The following is a 22,049-nucleotide window of genomic DNA, read 5'->3' as shown; positions in this document are numbered from 1 at the left end:
ATGATTGAATATTACTAGACTAAGATTTTTTATGTTATAAATGCGTTTTTTTTTTACCCTTTTCGGTTGAGTCAAAGTTGACCGATCGTAGTTTTTTTCGTACTTATCGTACTTTATATGCAAATATTTCAAAAATAGAAAATGCTACAACCTTCCAATATTTTTTTTGTTATATTGTGCATATTTTTGTGCACATTTCCATATATAAAAAACTATAAAATAAGCGTAATATGAAAAGGCACAAATATTAGGAGAATGTGACCTACGCGTTTCGGAGATTTTCGGCCGAGAATCGGTGCGCGGAGGGAATAAAAATATTTTTTTCAAATATTCACCAATAAATCGAGATATTGTTCTAGAGACTTGCAATTTGTTTTAAAGTGAAGGTAAATGATTGAATATTACTAGACTGTAAGTAATTTGCTTACCCCCCAAAAAAAAATATTTATAATATATATATATATATATATATATATATATATATATATATATATATATATATATATATATATATATATAGCATTTTTTTTTTTATTTTTTTTTATACGTAAAATATATATATTACATTCTTCGATTCTGGTACCAATACATAAATAAAAGAATCCAGGTGACACTTCTCTTTTCGCATACAATGAAATGTCTTATTATTATTTTATCATGCACACATTCAGATATATAAAAAATTGTAATAAATATAAAACTAAATATAAAATAAATGCAGAATACTCACTCGTTAATCCTGACTCTTCGTTCGGTTCTTGTTTTCTCCCTCCTCCATTGAAGAGTCTTGCATTTTTTTCCACTCGACATGACGAGTTACAGGTGGAGGAGGGAGACGCGCGCCCTTACTGCTGATGGACCCGGCGGCCCCCCCGTGCGCCCTCCGCTGTCGGTTTAGGGGGCACGCTCCAATACATGACCTTAGTGTGGTACTTTTGGTCCCGCTCCCCTATCCTGCAAAGAGCAACTTTGCAGAGACGACAAGAAAAGAACCGGGTGTCTCTCCTTCTGCCATTCATATGGCACACCCGGCACCGTTTCTGCCTTCGACCTTCCTAAGGCCTCCAGTATGTGTTCCCCTGGCTGCAGCCGACACGCAGGGTCCACTACCCGACGAGAAGCGGTTGATGGCGGGGCCGGCAGCAAGAGGGGCGTCGTCAGCAGGGGGCGGCGGCAGGTCGAGCGAAGTTGGCCCTCCTATCTGCCCTTTCCTCTAGGGGCAGATCTGCAGCTCGGGGCAGGGGGTCAGTTATGGAAGGCCACTCATCGGGATCGAAGTTGATGAGGGCATTCCCGGCTACCTCTAGGAACTGTATGTGGGTCAACCTCGGAAGATTGTCACGCGGTACCCACAGTACAGTATGTAGGCATTTTGGAGGGCCAACTGAAGGATGTATTTGAGGAGCTTCTGTGTCCACCTTCTGGTTCTCCTGGCGAAGGGATAGTACTGGATGAGCTGATCAAAGAGATCAACTCCTCCCATGTGCCTGTTGTAGTGCCCAATGACAGTAGGGCCGCGTCGGGTATGAAAACTCCTCAAACACAACTCGGCACTGTCGACGTGTCTTCTTCCGCTGTACGATCTCTTCTTTGGATGGGTTCATGACTCGTCGTAATCATGGGGACGAGTCGGACACCCTTCCAACAGATGACGAAGACAGCGCCCTTCCGCCGCCACTCTGTCTCTCTTGCCAGGTGTTGCGGATGACTAGCGAACCTCTTGAGGACATTCTGGGGCCCACGCACCAACCGAAGGGTACCACTGACGTGAACACCTGCTTCATACAGTTCCTGGGCCAGGGATACCGAGTTATAATAATTATCCATAAACAGGTGATATCCCTGGTTACGAAAAGGAAACGTCCACAAGGTTGAATACAGTGTCACGCAGCGTGGAGAAGACCCCGGTATACACTGAAAAGTCCACAACGTATCCAGTGTTGGCCTCGGTAATGAGAAAGAATTTCACATCATATTTTCTTTGGCTTCTTGGGGTTATACACTTTTATACTAAGACGTCCTTTGTAAGGCATCATCCCCTCATCCAAAGACAGGTTCTTTCCAGGAATCACGAGATTACTACACCGCTCACGGATATAATCCAACACTGTTCGCACTAAAATGAGGCGATCAACTGGGTTAGTTCCGGGGTATGGGCCTTCGGTTGAAGGCGTTGAAGTAACCTGTCCAACGCCAGGCAAATTTATCACGGGACATAACGCCAGGCACATTCGGCATACATAAAAAATAATTTCTCTTCCAATATTGCCTGACGTCGACAGCAGGTGTCATACCAAAATAAATGTGGAGCCCCAAAAAATGCGCCATGTCCAATGAGGTTGCAACCAAACCCCTGCCAGTTAATACGACAAGGTCGTCCTCAGCTCCATACCGCAGTGACCAGAGCGTAGTCCACCGTCTCGTGTACCAGGTATTCCAGCCAATTCCCCGCGTCAGGAAAAGATGGATTGAACCCAAAACAGTCAGGGGTACTGGTACGGTCATCCCAGAGGTTGCCGTGAAAGGGGTGCATGTTAGGAGGGGTGGGGTCCTCCGTTCCACCCCTCGTCACTCTCAGACGAGGCTGTCTCGAGCCAAGCATGACTTCTATGCCCATAGATGTCATTGAAGACGGAGTCTGTGTCCTACCCGGATGATTATTGAACTCACGAATGAGATCAATAACCTCCGAGAAAGAAGACACATACCCTTGACTCTCCCCTCCTCCAGATCCAGCATAGTAGAACGACAACACGACAAAGACGGCCGAGAAGATCCTCCTCGTTCTCAGTGGCCACTGGAGAACTTTCCATCAGAGTCCAGGCGATGCCCCTTCCACCAGAAAGACTACACCTGCAAACAACAGACCTTGTGCGATGACTCACGTACATGGTCACAAGACGGACCTTGTACTGGTCGTGCGATGGGGCATGTACAAGGCCATGTGATGGGGCATCTATAAGGCCATGCGATGGGGCTTTGGTGACATCAGAGGCGGGAAGGATGCTGGGAGTGATGTCACAGCATCTGGACTGGCAGCCCGAGTTGATGGCCTCACTGACGGCAAGATAAGGGGGGTGACCAAGATTTGCCTTATTTTTTCTATGGTATCCCGCTAGGAGACAGCACACACGAGCCAAAGCAGTGGAGACCAGGGGGAAGGGGGAGACTATTGGGGGAGCCACAGCAGAAAGGCGACCAGCCATGATATGTGTCAACAATAGGCCTTGCAAGGAGGAGGTACCCCAAAGGCCTAGGGATGTCCACACAGTCGCCATCTTGTGCGAATCCATATCTGAAATGAAAGAGCAAGATGGTATTGCCCCTCTCTCCAGGGAGGATTACCTTCTTCGAGAGAGGGCAACATTATAACAAAGTCACCCTGCACAACTGCCAATAACTCCAAAGATAAATCAATGGAACAAAAAGGAAGGTAACAGGGCGTCAACAGAAGATGTAGCAGAAGGAAAAGTTCTGGAGGAAGGGGAAGCAGCATTGTCCCCTTGGGAAAGTGTGAATCCCTCCCAAGAAGGACAAGTGGCCATCCTATGGGACTCCTCCTTCTTTTAGATACTTCTAAAGTGACACAGACCAGGAACGACATTCCTGGCAACGGTTAGTGATGTTACAAACATTGGAACGGCACCTACTGCCAAAAACCTCGAACAGGGAAATCCTCGGACTCCCAGACACATGCAAATGGGTCCTAGACTTCTTGGCTGAATCCATGACATCACAAAGCAGGAATACACACTCAAAATCACAAAGAAATCTTAGGCAAAACAAAGACTCTGGGTTGGGAAGGAGTCGGGAAGGAGAAACGCAAAAGCGAGCATCTACACTCCAAGGCGGTTGAAGAAAGACTAGTGCATCACGGGGTTCAGATGTGGTCGGTGACCAGCCTCCACCTCATATATGCATGGATTTACAGATGCCACAGATTACTTGCATTAGAATTTTTAAGAATGAAAGTTTGTTCCACATATGAACAATGGAAGTTTTGATGGAAGAAAAAGTACCATGTTCACAATTACCCTGGAAGGAAAAGGACCACAGGGAATCCCTCTAGGAGACTGCCAAGTCATCATAATGGGGTAAACCTAATTGACATGGAATCCCCGAGAAGCTACCAAGGGGTCTAAGCCAAGGAATGATCCATACCCAGTTGGCAGCCTGATGTGACAGAGACGGGGGCAGGGGGGGAAGGTGTAGGAGTTCCAAATGCCCCAGGCTTGCAGAAAGGCATCCTCCAGGGCTGACTAGGTAAATGGCACATTAAAATAGAACCCCCTGTTAGTCATGTGGCAAAAAAATTGATCACCAGTGATTATAAACTTGAACTGCCATTCCCCTAAAAAAAACATTACACTATTACGTACTATCACTGGTGATTCTGAGCTCCAACTTCCATTCCCCTCAAAAAAAGATGACTACAGGCAGTCACCTGTTATCGGCGGGGGTTCCACTCTGACAGCTTGATGATAAACGAAAATCACCGAAGACAGAAAATCAGCAATTTATGGCACCAATAACTGGGTTTTGGTGCCAATAACCGGTTAATGGCACCTATGTTAGGTACTATATCGGCACCAAACGTAGTTTATCATGAGCATTATGCTTATTTCTTAAACGTCTAGAACACTGTCCCATATCTACTTCTTCGGCAAGTTGCATCAGCATACTTTGAGCATTGTCTGGCTCTGTGACTACCTGATTGAACACAATAAACATTGGTTTTTAGATGATGTTGCTTCAACTGAATAAGTTGCAATCTGAGTCTTATCTGTAAATATCTGCCGTGTCTGGTTGGAGGATTTCACTTCAATCTCTAATGTGAGATTTGCCATTATCCTGTGGAAATTTATCACTATCGGACTGTAATTTGCCACTATTTGGCATCCTATCAAGAAATTCAAGTGGTTGGCAAGACCTGTGCTGATTTGATCAACTGTAAAATATTTAGTCTGAAATTTCTGAAAAATGAACATCTCTGCATCTATAGGCAACTTGCTCTGTAACAGAACAGCAATAAGCCAATGGGAAGACTGTAAATCAGTAACATAGTGTTGAAGAGTCTTGATAATTCTTACAAAATCGAGCTTAAACTGTTCCAATTCCTTAGCAGTATTCTTAGGCTTGCCCATACTGAACAACTGAAGCACTAATGTTTGTTTTACCTTCTCTGGGTTAGCAAATATATCTTGCAAAGCTGCAATAGCATCATCATAGTCTTGGTCTGTGACCTGAAATCCTGAGACAACTAACAATGCTTTACCTTTCAGACATGACTTAAGGTGTGTCATTTTCAATACCTTGTCCACATCCTTACGATCATGAACTAGGAAACTGTCCCACAAAGTTTGCCATTCTTCTACCCTTGCATGAAAGCTGTTAATCTGTTTACTAACTGGGTAAACGAAACCCTGGGAACGCTGATTGTGTTGGAGCAGGATTGGATTGGAAATTCCAGGAACTGCACTCTGTAGTTGATCTAAGACATCTAATAATTTATTGGTCTCTGTATAATGCAAAACTTCATATTGAGCAGGATTCTTCTCAAGTGCATCAAACTCATCATCACTCAAAGAATCTCTCTCAGAGATACATTGACCCCATACATCCAAATATTTGTTCCATTGCTTTTGTAACATTTCCACATTGGATTTTACAATCATCAAAGTTGGACTAGCTACATCTAGCTAGTAGCGTTCTAGTAACAGCACCCTTGAACCCATTAACCCTTAAACGTCGAAGTGGTAAAAATAAAAAAAATGTCTCCCGTGTGCCGGAGGTGTTTCAGAGTGAGCGTGGAAGCGGGAAAAATATTTTTTTTCAAAAAATCACAGCGCGCTTAGTTTTCAAGATTAAAAGTTCATTTTTGCCTCCTTTTTTTTGTCATTGGCTGAAGTTTAGTATGCAACCATCATAAAATGAAAAAAAATTATCATTATCATATATAAATAAAACGATATATGATAGCGCAAAACGAAAATTTCTATATATAATTGTATTCAAATCGCGCTGTGCGCAAAACGGTTAAAGGGTAACAAGTTACTTTTTTTTTCGTTGTAATGTACACTAAATTGCGATCAATTAGGTATATAACACATTGTAAAACGATAAAAGCAACACAGAGAAAAATATTATCACAAAATAATGCATGAATTCGTAATGCACGGACATAAACAAAATATTTTTTTTCAAAAAAAAAAATTCGAACCATAAATCTACAAATATTGGGTCCCTTAGAGAACTTCCAATTTTCTTTCCAAAAATGAAGAAACAAATGATGTTGAATAGTTACTATACTGTAAGAGTATTAGCTTACAAATGCAGTTTTTTACCATATCTGACGAGTTAAAGTTGACCGAATGTCGATTTCTTTTACATATATATTTTTTTTTATATGCAATTATTTCGGAAATAAGAAAAGCTATCACCTTCAAATATTTTTTGTTTTATTCTACATGAAATTGCACACATTTTCATATATAAATCTCTATGAAATGCCTAATATGAAACGGAGCAAATATTCCGAGAATAGGACGTACGCATTTCGGAGATTTGTGGCGTAGAAATCCGCGCGCGGAGGGAAGGAAAGTTTTTTTTCCTTAAATTCACCATAAATCTAAATATTGTGCTAGAGACTTCAAATTTATTTCAAGATGTAGATAAATGACTGAATATTACTAGACTGTAAGAGTTTTAGCTTACAATTGCGTTTTTTGACCATTTCGGTAGAGTCAAATTTAGACCGAACGGGGTGGTTTTTCTTTATATTTATCGTGATTTATATGCAAATATTTCAAAAATGAGAAAAGCTACAACCTTCAATTATTTATTGTTGTATTCTACATGAAATTGTGCACATTTTCATATATAAAACTTTATGTAACGGCTAATTTAAAATGGTGCAAACATTACCACAATCGCACGTATGATTTTTTCAGAAGAGTTACCGCGCACGTAAAGAAAATGTTATTTTTTTCATAAATTCACCATAAATCGAAATATTGTGCTAGAGACTTCCAATTTGTTGCAAATGAAGGTAAATGCTTGAATATTACTAGATATAAGCGTTTTAGCTTACAATTGCATTTTTCGACCATTTCGGTAGAGTCAAATTTGGACCGAAGGTTGAAAATTTGTCACTTATCATTTTTATATGAAAAATATTTCAAAATTTATAAAAGCTACAACCATGGGTTTTTTTAGTTTTTATTGTACTTGTGCATGAAACTGCGCACATTTTCATATATAAAAACTTTATGTATGGGTAATTTAAAATGGTGCAAACATTACCACAATCGCATGTATGATTTTTTTCGGAAGAGTTACTGCGCGGACGTAAGGAAAAAGTTTTTTCCATAAATTCACCATAAATCGAAATATGTGCTAGACTTCCAATTTGTTGTAAAATGAAGGTAAATAATTGAACATTACTAGAATGTAAGAGTTTTATCTTACAATTGCATTTTTCGACCATTTCGGTAGAGTCAAAGTTGACCGAAGGTTGAAATTTTGGCACTTATCGTTATTTATATGAAAATACTTCAAAACTGTTAAAAGCTACAACCATGAGTTGTTTTTTGTTGTATTCTACAGGAAATTGCGCACATTTTCATATATAAAACTCTATGTAACAGCTAATATAAAATGGTGCAAAAATTATGTCAATGTGACGAAATAATTTCTGAGATGTGTCGCTGATGCTTTTTAGTGCGAGAAGAAAGAAATTCGCGCTTGCGCGCCTGGGTAACAATTGTAAACAAAACAACAGCTTGATCCGTGAACTCCCAGCATCCCCCAAGGCGCGTGATTCAAGTTTTCGCTTCGTAGGCCTATAACTATTTTTCCGTGAAATTTTAAACAAACTTTTTTTCGTCAACGTACCATACGTCAGTTTGGCATACGACAGACAATTTTCGTCGACGTTTAATATGTCCAATCGGCATTAAAGGGTTAATCCCCAAGTATCTAAAATGTTAGCCAATGGTTCTCTGAAAACAAATCAATTGCTAAGAAGTTTCTCCTTGACCCAAATGTAATGACAATATACCCAACAAGACACTGTTGATTGTCATTTCATAATTTTTTATTAAATATAAAATTCCATTATGTGAACTCCACCCAATTAGATAGTAAAAATTTTCTTTATTCCCAATTACAGTTTAAAGAAAAAGAAGTTTCCATTTTTGTATCAAGAATTCTCATCTTCACTAGTGCTTTGGGTATAAAATACAAGACAAGCTCAAATACTTACCTTGTTTGGAATGCAAAAATTGTTAAGGAGAGAACCACAACAATGCAGATGCCCACTGCTAATAAAATCTCATTAGTCGTGAAGGAGGCTGATGCAGTTCCCAACAATACACCTTCACAAATCTACAAAAATCAATATCCTCTTTGTTAGGTTAATACCACTTAGGATTAGAATGAAAATATATTCATACACAGTATATTCTAATTCTAGAAAGTGTTATATTTAAGACAGATACAATAAAAAGTGATATGTACAAATGCAGTAAACCCTGTATGAAAATTAAATATTCTTGAATTGAAAAATTCAGTGATCAAATTAATGATTACCTTCTGTAAAAAGCAATGGCAAAACCTAAGCCTAATAATGGAGCTTTTCTTACTGTGAATATTCCAAGGAAGATGTAATTATGTGGTGTTTTCCTTCTCAGGGTACCACAGCAAGACAACGCAATGATACAGACAAGTGTGCCCGCTAAAGCAACATAGAAGATCGCCACATTGCTGAAGACGAATGCTTTGACACTTTCACTCAAGGTAAAAACTGCCACAAAGCCAAAGGTCACTGTCAGCTGGGCCATCAAAATCATATACACTTTCCTATAAAAAAAATTACAAAATTAAATGCAATCCTAGGAAACTGCGACAAAGACATGTGGTGTTATACTATGTCATAAATAATGCCACTTCACATCAAGAAATACACCATTTTCAAATAATATACAGCCAGCCGTAGATTACAAACTAACTAGATCTAAACCCAATTGCACCCAAATCAAATATGCAAGGAAGTTGGAACAGGTAGAAACTGTTTGTACATAGCGTCAGGTAAGTCTAATGTCCGTCTTATTGTACGTATACTATAAATTTTACCCAAAAAATATTCCCAAAAAGTAAGCATCTTGAACACAATAATAAAAGTAACCCTGTCTATATAGTGATATCAAAATTTGTGTACCATATATATTTACGGTATGATGCTTGTATAATACCGTATACTAGACTGAACTTTATGTAATATTTAGCCCTTTCCTTTCCCACAACTTCATATTTTTTCTCATCTATTATCCCTATACAGTATAGATCTATATATATATATATATATATATATAGATCTATATTAATATATATATATATAGATCTATATATTATATACTATATATATATATATATAGTATATATATATATATATATATATATATATATATATATATATATATATATATATATATATATTATATATATACAGGCGGCCCGCAGTTAACGGCGCAATCACTCAAAGGCGAATCGGTTTTACGGCGGTCGTCAAAAATATTTCATTAAAAAAATAAGGCATTTTAAAGGTATCTTTACGGCACAAATTTCAGTTAACAGCGCCGCTAGCGCCGTTGTCTAACGAGTTCATACATTTGTAGAAATGCCGTTCAGACCATAAAGGTTATGCAAATTATATTAACAAATTTTATGGAGAGTTATTACGTAGGTATTAGGGTAAAATATCTGCCTCTGACGCTGTTCTATGCCGAAAATATCGAGTTACATAAGTGCAAATGTAGCTATGGATGTGTCGATTTATAAATGTTCATGCTTTTGTTTTTGAAAATGTGTATGAAAATGTATTACGTGAAAGGCATTTTTATTCTGTACAGAAATATGATACAAAGGCAGCTTTTGAAAACTGCCCTTCACGTTATCAAATACGATGTTTTTTCATGTTTCTTTCTTGTAAGACGCAGCGCCACCTGCCGCTCTCCGGATATCGATTTTAAAAAAGTGCAAATTAGCGATCGATGTGTCGATTTATAAATGTTTATGCTTTTATGTTTAAAAAATGTGTATGAAAAATGTATTATGGATATGGGTTATTTTTATTTCTGTGCAGAAATATGATAAAAAGGCAGCTTTTGAAACTTCCCTTCAAGTTTGATCGGACTACGATGTTTTTTCAAGTTCGTTCTTGTATGCCGCCGTCTGATGCTCTTCCGAAAATATAGAGTTAAAAAGAGTGCAAATTTAGCGATTGATGTGTCGATTTTCAAATGTTTATGCTTTCATGTTTAAAATGGTATGAAAATGTATTACGAATAGGGTATTTTTTATTTCTGTGCAGAAATATGATAAAAAGGCAGCTTTTGAAACTTCCCTTCAAGTTAGCGACTACGATGTTTTTTCAAGTTCGTTCTTGTATGCCGCCGTCTGCCGCTCTTTTTTGGGCCGAAAATATAGTTAAAAAGAGAGCAAATTTAGCGATCGATGTGTCAATTTTTCAAATGTTTATGCTTTTGTTTAAAATGTGTATGGAAATATATTACGTAAAGGTATTTTCATTTTGTACCAGAAATAAGATACAAATTAAGGCAGCCTTTGTAACTACGCTCCACGTTGTCAGGGGATGGTTTTTCAGTTCGTTCTTATCCGCCAGTTCCAAAAAATGCATTGTGTTATTCTATTAATTATGCATCTTTTCCATAGGTAAATCCTTTAAAAAAGTTATACCATTATTTCGTTGTATCCAACCAAGAATATTGTATGTATTCTCATATTATTGTATTTAAAATACTACGGCAAACTTAAGCCCGTATTCCGCGAGCGGCCAATGTTGTGGTTTGAAATCAGCTGATGAATACGAGTTTCTTTCACCATAACGCAATTCTGAGCTAATGCTCTTGCTTCTAGTTAGCATAAACGAATATCTATATACTTGACTGATATGAGACAAAGTTATTTTCCTTATACAGCGCGTTTTTAGGTGGAAATATTTATTGAATAGTCTCGTTGTGAATGTGAACTACTAGTTTTTTTCGTTAACAGATTACGTTGGCGGCATGTTTATTGCATAAAAAATTACGTGATTCCGTTTTCGCAATAATCCTTTATATCATCGTAATACGAACTTTACGTTATTTATCTTATAACGGCGTGAAACCAACAGTAAAATGTGTTCTTTCAAGCACAGTAGTTTTGTGATTAAAATGATTTTATCCAATTTTACTACAGTTGTGTGTGATGGCAGACGTTTACTGCAGTTTTATCCTGTTGCCGATGTACGATATAGTCATTAACAGCTTGAACAGTTTTCTCAGCTTCAGTTATAATAGGTTTAAATTTAACAGTATATTTCCCGATTGATCTTTAATCTATATTGATCTCTGATCTATAGCGAATAAAGTTATTACATAAGATATCTCAGTTCTATTCTATACATAACGCCATTTATAACAAATACGGTAATGTTGCACTGTAGTACGATGATCGAAATACAAGCCAAACAGATGTTATCCAGTTCAGTTGTACTTAGAAAAAAAAAAGTAGTTTTTCTCTTCGTTGATTTGTTCATGGCTGTACACGTTCACGGCAACGAGTATAATGTTTTAAAACCATACTTTCATCATTCTCTTTTGCTGTTATTGAACTTATGTAACTAGAAGATGGAAAAAGTTAGGCCATTGTAATTTGATCTCATAAAATCGGACTATCGTAAGACTAATGATCGTAACCTGAACACTACAGCTACCTGTACACTGTATAAACTTTATTATATCTTTCATACTCTGACACCCACATGTACTGTACAGTAAATTCTATAGTACTATACTGCATAAATATAATTTTACTTATTGCGCCGCTGTGGGATTACGGGCGCCTTTGACTGGTCTAGAGTTTCGAAAGAAGGTGTGCGGCGGCCGTAGGCTTTAAAATCGCTCAGCGTCGAAAATCGCTTGGCGTCGGTGGCCAGGAACGGAACCCCTGTCGCTAACCAAGGGCCGCCTGTATATATATATAAATGAACAATAAACATCAGATATTCACACTCTTTCAATATAAAGATATTCACACACTCTTAAAAGCGATACATAAATTACAATTCTGCTTTTAACATGGGCATAAAAATGAAGATTTCATAATAAAACTAATATTGTAATACTAATCTGAACACCTGAATTAGCCCTGGTCACCTGACCAGCCTGAACATAACCGCACTCATTTACCCACGCTTGGGAAAATTTTAACTGCTGGTGTTGCCAACGCTGCAGGTAACCATTGTTTACTGAGTTACCTGTCTATCATTGGCAACACTGCTGCCGCACATTGGCCGGCAGACAGTTCCCACCTTGCCACACATTGGCCGGCAGACAGTTCCTACCTTCAATCACAATAACCATTAATCGTTGAAGAGTGGAGGCAGGTGGGAGTCTTTCAGGTGTGTTCAGGTAAATATTACAATACATATTAGTTTTACTATGAAAACTTCATATTGCAATACACTTCCTAAACACCTGAATTAGCCCAATCAGCAACACTTACACAGAGGTGGGGTAGGTGGTATCAGCCCGACCTACTGAGAGGCATACGCAGGTAACTCAGTTTAACTTACTTGCATAAAGTCTTTGAACTCACCCATATTTTGTCCATCAGGTGAGATATCCAAGGGAAAGAGATATTAGTATACTTCGCATGAATGGAGAGGAACTGAATCCTCCCATGTGGCTATCTAGCCTCTCATGTATGGAGGAGAAGTTCCAAGGACAGATCTTCTACAACGTACTCTGCAGGCTACCAGTGCAGTGTGTGCACAAAGGTTTGAAGGTTATGTCCATCATACATATGACTACTTACCCATATCAGGACACAACATTCAAGAGAACTGTTGACAAGTATAAACTGTAAAATGCTTAAAACTATTAAACAAAAAAAATCTAACACTTACATCCCTACTTTGACCTATGCCCAGACTATTGCAACACTGCATTGGCTGCCAAGAAAGGACCGAGAGAGAAATCCTCTTCCGTAACACAGATGTCAACTTCCACGTCGCTGCATCTAGAAGCACCAACATCCAATAATTCCTAAGGAGAGCTGCTGATGTCACCATGCCCCTGATACTGTGTGCTCTGGGGTGGGGATCGGTACCGACCGAACTAGCCGAATCCCTAGAATTAGACTGCAAAATAACTTCCCGCAAGAAGAAACTGATTGCGTTCTTGGATATCGCTCAAGACGGTGTCCATGGGGATACAAATAAAGTCCATGGATGCAGAAGCAGTTTAGCAGTGCAGGCTAAATAACATTACAAAGCGCGGACCGGACACAGGTGCATTTCTGTTGCTTCTCCGACAAAGTCCTCAAGCGCGGAAACTTTAAACGCTCTCAGCAAAAGATTGCTTTCCGACTCAGATTTAGCTCTAAATTCCGGGAGGTAAGAGATAAATATCCTTGTCCGAATATGATACTTTTCTAGACACCGCTTAGATTTCCCCTACTCACTTTGCTGTCGCGAGCAATACCAAGAACAATACTTTCTTTCTTAGCTCCCTCAAAGATAAGCTTTCTAAAGGTTCAAAAGCTTGAGAACCCAAAAGGTTCCGAACAGCTGCTAAATCCCATGAAGGGGCCCGAAGCGAGACTACCGGACGTTCACTTTTAAAGGACCTGAGGAGGTCATGCAATACTCTACTACTGGATAATTCCAGAAGATGAAACCTAAAGTGCTTGCGAGAATCGACCTAAACCTGTAATCGTTGAATAGGATAATTTTTTCAGATTTCCTAAGAAACAGGAGGAAATTGGCAACCTTTACTATAGTAAAACTTGAAATACCGTGCCCTTGGCTCCTACACCACCTGCCATAAATCGCCCACCTGACTTGGTATAATTTCCGAATCGATTTCCTTAAACAAAAGGCTTAAACAAAAGGAGAGCTGTCGAACCACTGCTGAAGAGAGACTGGAGTTACAGGCTGCTTGCTGGACAGTCTCCAGGGAGCTAGCTTCAGCACATGAAGGTTCTTGTGGAAATAATGAAAATGTGGCTGTCTGAGTAGATCTTTCCTTTGTGGTAAGACCACAGGGGTCTCGGACAACATTTCTAAGAGGTCCAGGAACCAGGGTCTCTGCGGCCAAAACAGGGCTATTAACACCATCTGTGTGTTCCTGCAGTTTCTCAGTTTTATCAGCACCTGGTGTATCATGCCAAAGGGAGGGAAGGTATACACCTGCATATTGTCCCATGCGTGAAGCACAGCATCCGTCCCGCAGGACATGGGATCTGCTACTGGCGAGAAATAGACTGGAAAGCGATAATTTAACCTGGTGGCAAACAGGTCCACAGAAGCAGGCCATCTCCTCAGCAAGATTTACACTTCTTCCTGTGCCGAGGTCCACTCGCTCCTCAGACTAATACGCTTAGTTTCCCCGCAATAACAAAACTTTGTGGTTCTCGCAGCAGCGCAATATCCTCTGAGCGATCCGATTCAGAGCCAATGATCTTGTGCCCCCTTTCTTTCTGAGATACACTAAGGCCGTAGTGCTGTCCGAAAAGAGCGTTACAACCTTTCCATTTACCAGCACTAGCCATACTAATTGCTTTAGAGCTTCTTCTATCACTCTTAGTTCTCTGAAATTGATCAACTCCCCCCAATCTGGAACCCTCCAAAGGCCCTTGGCCTGAGTTTCATCTAGGGTTGCTCCCCAACCCCAATCTGAGCCATCTGTGTGCTCCCAACCACAATCTGAGGCATCTGTGTACAGATGAATGTCCGGAATCAGGAGGGCTAGACTTACGCCGATGGTCAGATGACTTTCGTATGACCACCACTGAAGATCCTCGAGGCAGGAATTGTCCCGAACTATCACTACGCTCTCCTCCCTTAAGTCCCAGCGATTCCTGAGACATACCTGTAGAGAGCACATCTGGATATGAGAGCCTGGAATCTGAAGGGATAGAGATGACATCCTCCCTAACAAACTTCTCCACTCTTTTTCTGGCTGGGGTTTGGTTCGACAAGAAGTTCTCTACCTGTCTCAACCCGGACAACACTGTCTTGCGTCGGGAAAGCCTTCAAACGATGCGTCTCAATCACTATTCCCAAAAAGGTCTTTACTTGAGAAGGAGAAAGTAAACTTTTCCATACTGATTCAGATCCCCACGATCCAACAAAGATCTAGAAGGAAATCTCTTATAGCTTCTTCCTTGGAGGAAGCCTGGATTAACCAATCGTCCAGGTACCTCCTCATGCGGAAGCTGTGACGATGCATGATTGATGAAATTGGAGACATCACACTCGCAAACACCTGAGGTGCTGTAGTCAGCCTTCACTCTCTAATAAAGAGAGCAAAGGTGAGGTTGTCCCAAAGGAAGACTTATAAAGTGATAACAGGACACCAAACACAACTAGTTCAAGCCGAACTGGTTATTCCCAAAACAGTAGCACTGGAGAGGCATTCAAACTTCTCGGTGCTATCCATCCTGAACAGACAGATGTATGTTCGGTAAGATCCTAAGACTGAACCAAAAACATTGTCTCTAAGATTCCTCTTATTTCCTTGTTCATTCTGGTGTAACAACGAAGTAAAAGAAAAAAAAAGACAAGGCTGACTGTTCTTGCCCACTCTTCTCTGAACTTGCTACAGTCTCACTCTGTCAAACAAAGCACTCATTTCTACAACCGTTTCGTTTGCGCGCAAGCGAGCGAAAGTTGACCGAAGTTAAATGCAGTAAAAGTTGGCAAGAACTTGTCACGTCTTACTGCACATCTAACTTCTCCGTGATCGAACCTCACAAAAAGGACTGCACAGAAGACCACCTCCTATCTCCTTCATATGCCTTCTTAGGAACAGCGACATCAATCTTGACACCTGAAGAACAGCCATTCCTGGCTTTTCCAGGTGGGTCTGAGCCACCAACTCGGCTCAGTCTTTTCTCTCATCCTGCGCCACTATCATGATGGAGAGATGACTACCTATCACTGACTGTGGATGTACGACCTCCCTTGGAGGTTTACACTCAGAGAGACCCATATACGAGTACCCGACGCAGCCCCGGTTCCATGAGCAGCGCCCTTGGAACCAGAGACAGGAGAATGCACCTGGGTTCAAACTCCTGGAGCCCTCGAGATACTATATTTTGGGGACAGCATCCTGTTTCCTGCTCCTGAAGGAGCAGATGAGCTGGAGAGAGAGCCAAATTCCTCCCTCCCCAGGGAAAGGATGCAGACCCTTAGAAGTCTCAAGGCGAGACTTCTGAGCCTTGCACGGAAGGAGAAACGCTAGCTGTCACCGAAACCGGTTGGTCATGTGAATGCAACCATGGCCTAGATGGAGACGTGCTCGCACCTGACTGGCAAGAGCATGTACTGTTCTCATGATGTGTCCTAGCCCTCATCGAGGCTGAAACCTCTCAGGAGGACTGAACAGGGGACCTCCTACCGGTCTTGCCACATGCAGAGTCCCGTGAGACCATCAAGTCGATCCCAGGCACAGAGCAATCACCGGCAAGGTGCACATCACCTAAACAACTCACTCCTTTCTTCTGGCTGCACACTCATTAGTGGATTTGCGTGCACTTGGGGAAACTCACGAACAAACGCCAGAGATGGAAAGGCAGAACCTCTAGGACTAGCCACAGAAGTGCGAGCCAAAGCTTGCACTCCTATGGCTCCCAACACACTAGCCCTTGTGGACGGCGTGATGATTCCCATTCCCAAAGAAATAGGAGAGCCAGCAGAGGACCTGCCTGTCTTCTCAGATTGAGGAGACAGACCGTTAGAGAAGTCCCGAGACGACTTCTTGGGAGGAAGAGACCACCTTCTCCTTCCTCACCAAGGGAGCCTTGGAATTAGAAGGGAGGTGGCAGCAGATGACGACACCTTATGCTATTCTTCAGCTTCTTCTCTATCAGCTTCTTCAGTATGGCCGCCAGGTCTCCCATCCAAGTTGCCACTGAGGAGGCCACTGTAGCTGCAGGCCAAGGGGCGGCATACAGCAGCAGCAGCAGCAACACAGTCAGGGACTGGGACAGCAGCAGGCATAGATACGGATGACAAAGGCTGGAAGACCACTGGGGAAAGATCCATAGGGGATGGTACCCAGGACGGCTCAGGAGCATAAGTGGCTGTGGTAGACAACATAGCATAACCTGGAAGAGGAGGCAGAAATGTATCTACCATTGAAGGATGTGGCCTAGTACCCACAGAAGGAGTCACGCTGGTGATGTGGTAGGTATATACAAGATGGGGTAGAACCATATACCCAGGTACAGAAAAAATTGTTGTCATAACCTCCACAGCAACGTGTCATAGGGGCAGACGAATAGTGTGCCACGAGCCCCTGGAGAGATGGTATACCAGTAACCCCAGCTCAACTCACACCTGTTGCAAGTCCCAACCGTCAAAGCCGCCATACTTGGAGAAGCAAAAGTCAGGTTAGAAAAAGGAGAGCCCTCCCCCTTCGGAGCAAGCCAAGACCCCTGAAAATTACATTAAGTCCCTACCATCCACCTTTCCTCCCTCCCTCTTTACGACACGAATCGAGCAAAGAAGTAGAAGGAGAGATCTCCCCTAAGGGGAAACAGCAGATTCAAACCCTTGAGTCTTTGAAGCAGCTTTTCAAAAGGAAAGTAAAAATCAGCATACTTAGGTCTGTAGGAAGGCAAACAAAAATCAAGGCCAAACGAAAGCAAAAATTCTTCCCTATTAGAAAGCAAATAATTGGAAAAATTAAAGATACAGTAATTTCTATTATTAAAGTTAGGAATAACAACACCTAGCGCTTTTAGTTTTTTCTGATGCCGTGTTGTACAGATGAAACAAAGTCATTAACAAAACCATTGAATAGCTTTCGGTACAAAAAGCGATCAACAAAAGACAGATCTTGAAACAAAAGTTTACATAATTGAGACAGACAGTGGTACGAGTATTTTCAATAAATCGCTGTTTCGTCTCGATCTCCTTCTTCAGTAGTTCGTTTGGCCTTGATTTTTGTTTGCCTTCCTACAGACCTAAGTATGCTGGTTTTTACTTTCCTTTTGAAATGCTGTTTCAAAGACTCAAGGGTTTGAATCTGGTTAACGACTCAAGTTGCTTACAACATAAATTATCTTTCTGGCTGCATAAGACCTATACGAAGTTGAAAGTGTCTTGGACCCCGTTCTTTAAAAAAGAGGATCTGAATATACTTAAGAATCTTGGTAAACGTGAAGATCTCATCATTTGCAGACCTGATAAGGGTAAAGGTGTTGTACTGCTTAATAAGCAGGAATATATTGATAAGGTTAATCTCATCCTTGCAGATAACTCTAAATTTCAGTCTCTCGGTGAACCTAATTTTTTAGAAATTTATAAGAGGGAGGATAAAATTAAGAGATTCTTAAGAAAATTGAAAAATGAGGGTATTTTATTTTAGATGAAGCCACCTACCAAAGACTATTTGTAACAGGCTCTTCATTTAGTATTTTATATGGTCTCCCTAAAATACACGAAGGATGGAGCTCCCATTAGACCTATTATGGCAGCGTACAATAGTCCAGCTTATTCAACATCTAAATATCTTGTTACTTTACTTAACGATTTTGCTTATAACCAATTCACACTAAAAAATGGATATGAGTTTCAAGAACAAATAGTTTTGAAGGATGGTGATCTACATATGACCAGTTTTGATGTAGAATCTCTCTTTACAAATGTTCCTTTAAATGAAACTATTGAAATTATTTTAGATAAAATTTTTTTCAAAGATCATATAACTTTTAATGGTTTTAACATTCAACTCTTCAAGAAGCTTCTTGAGCTTGCTGTGCAAGACTCTATGTTTGTTTTTAACGGTCAACTTTTCTCGCAGGTCGATGGAGTTGCTATCGGTTCTCCTTTGGGACCTGTTTTTGCTAACATTTTTATGTCTTCTTTAGAGGAAGCTTTTTTAACAAACTGCCCAGATGTGTGTAAGCCCACATACTATAGACGATATGTCGATGACACTTTCGTTCCTTGATTATATCAACACACATCAAAATATGAAATTTACTATGGAAAATGAAAGTAACAACTCTCTGCCTTTCTTAGACATTAGAGTTTGTAGAGATAATGATGAATTTACCACGTCGGTATACAGGAAAAAATCGTACACGGGACTTGCCAATAATTTTTATAGTACATGATTTAAGAATTTTAAATTTAACTCCATTTACAATATGGTTTACAGGGCTATCCGTTACTCTTCAAGCTGGTCACTTTTTCACAATGAAATAGAGTTTTTTAGTTTTAAGTGTGTTTTTCACAGAACTCATATCCAGAAAAATTTGGTTTATAAGATTATTAACAGACTGCTTTCAAAAAATTTTTTTAAGCCAACTCCCTCTTACAACATAGAAAAGAAGCTATTCGCTATCATCCCTTTTATCTCAGATAATAAGTTCTTAAGTGAAGTGAAACGCATTACTGAACCAGAGTTTGGCTGCCTTAATATGCATCTTATCCCTATCAATCCTCTAAAGACTTGCACATTTTTCAACCACAAAGACAAACTGTCGACCTTCATGAGATCCAACATTATTTACAAATTTAAAGTGCCCGGGATCCCGTATTATTGTTGGTTCTTGCCGAAGGTTTTTGTTGTAAATGAGATATTGCAGTCACCTGGGATATAGTTTTTTCAGAACGGGACAAAGAATTAGCAAACCTGAATTCTCTAATATTAGGAACCATGCGTCCATATGCAGGATTCAAGTTGATAAGAAACATTTTTCTATTACTGGTGGTACCTCACCACCCATCCCATGAGTCTTTATACATTAAACGGCTGGTTCCGTCTTTAAATTCCAACGTATCTGCTGCTCCTCTATCTAGCATAACTGAAGTCTTAGGTAGTCTGCAAGTCTTGGTCATTCGATCTTCCTTCTCCACTCTAACAGGTTTGTTTAGGGACATGGGTCTCTCTTTTTACTTTTGACACATTCTTGTGATGCTTTTTTAAGTAAAGTTAATTCTTAAGTTTTTTTTACATTTTTGATGTTTTTATTTACTTTTTATGTTATTTTAATATTTTTTTAATGAGTATGTTTTTAATTTTACAGACTGAAGATGCACCGAGTTATGTGCGAAACATTTTTGTAATAAACCATGGACTTTTTGTGTTTGATGGACCCTGCTGATTGCCTGTATGTAAGTATGTATGTATGTTTTCTGTATGTGTGTATATATATATATATATATATATATATATATATAGATATATATATATATATATATATATATATATATAGATATAAATATATAGTATATATATTTGGGATTATATATAGATATATAGATATATATAGATATATAGATATATATGATATATAGATATATATAGATATATAAGATAGATAGATAGATAGATATATATAAAATATATATATATATATATATATATATATATATATATATATATATATTACATATACTAAATATATATATATATTTATATATATATATATATATATATATATATATATATAGATATATATATATACCTATATATACATAAATATATATATATATAATATATATATCGATATATATATATCATATATATATATAGTATAATATATAATATATATATATCTACATAAATATATATAGACATAAACATAAATTATAAATATATTAACACACACAGATATATATATATATATATATATATATATATATATATATATATATATATATATATATAAGATATGCTATACATATATATATATATATATATATATATATATATATATATATATATATATATATATACAGTGTACCTCGAGATACGAAAGGCTCTACTTACAAAAAACTCCACCAAAACGAAAAACTCGAGATACGAAGCCCAATGCGAAAAATTTTACTGCTCTACATACGAAAAGTTTTCAAGATACGAAAGTTGCTGTAAGTCCGAGATTCACCCGGACCACAGAGAACAATTTTAAAACCAAAACTCCCGCGCCGCCAACTGAGTAAACACTTCGCCACCATCCTCCTGCTCTCCCATTGGTTTCCTGATGCTAGTCACCCCAATAAGGTCCTGCTCTCTTATTGGTCAGATCTACCCCTTGTGCTTTAAAAGTATTCTATTGGTAAAAGGATGCTGTAAATTGAAAAAACTTAAACATTCATGAATACATTTTATAAAAAAAAACTTTTTTTTTTTTTTTTTTTTTTTTTTTTTTTTTTTTTTTTTTTTTTTTTTTCATTAGGTAAAGATAGACATAAAGATAGAAAAATGAATGGTTATTATACTGTTTGTAGTTTCAGTGGTTGAAGAGAGATAATGAAAATTTTATGGCTTTACTGTGTAAAGTGATTTGCTTGTCGTTCGTTCGATACTTGTAAGTGCTAGATGTAAACAGACGTTTGGAAGCTTTTTTTTTTTTGTTTTTGTTTTATTATAGTTAATGGTTACTTAATAATTATTTGAAATGAGTACATGCATAAATTTAATAAAAAATTGTGATTAGATATCATAAACTATAAAATAATCAAGACTGCCAACAAATAACGTATTTTTTGAGAATCTTCTTCTGTTTTATTATTACGTTACGTATACGTATGTTTCATTTATAGCTGTCAGTAACTCGGTATCCTCCATTAGGTAAGATGGAATAAAGAAATAGAAATGAATGGTTTATTATACTGTTTGGTAGTTTCATTAGTTTGAAGAGAGATAATAATGACAATTTATGGCTTACTGTGTGCTAGGAAAAATGATTGCTTGGTTCGCTTGATCGATACTCGTAAGACGGGTAAGAGCTGAATGTAAACAATCGATTGGAAGGGTTGTTTTTTGTTTGTTGTTTGGGTATTATAGTTAATGATTCATTAATAATTATTTGAAATAAGTACATACTGATTATTTATAACATTTTATTTGGCATATTCTAAGTTTTTAGCTCTTAGGGTTTAGATGTCAATCATAAGACTAGGCTAAAGTAGCAACCGCTAACATAGGCTAGGCTTATTGCCTAAGGGACATATGCTAAGTCCTAATATA

At 38.7% G+C, this 22,049-nt stretch overlaps 1 protein-coding gene across 1 annotated transcript in view; it reads right to left on the bottom strand.

Annotated features, from left to right (window-relative positions):
- Positions 1–22,049, bottom strand: part of LOC135212092 (protein lifeguard 1-like) — a 78,586-nt gene that overhangs the window by 26,755 nt on the left and 29,782 nt on the right. Inside the window, exons 3-4 of the mRNA XM_064245468.1 lie at positions 8,643–8,859; positions 8,264–8,385 (exon numbers count right to left, since the gene is read on the bottom strand). Of these exons, the coding sequence (XP_064101538.1) occupies positions 8,264–8,385; positions 8,643–8,859 (339 nt within the window). The remainder of the gene's footprint in view (positions 1–8,263; positions 8,386–8,642; positions 8,860–22,049) is intronic.

The sequence above is a fragment of the Macrobrachium nipponense genome, chromosome 40, assembly GCF_015104395.2.
Source record: "Macrobrachium nipponense isolate FS-2020 chromosome 40, ASM1510439v2, whole genome shotgun sequence".
Taxonomy (NCBI): Eukaryota; Metazoa; Arthropoda; class Malacostraca; order Decapoda; family Palaemonidae; genus Macrobrachium; species Macrobrachium nipponense.
This window is presented reverse-complemented; position numbering and strand designations above follow the sequence as displayed.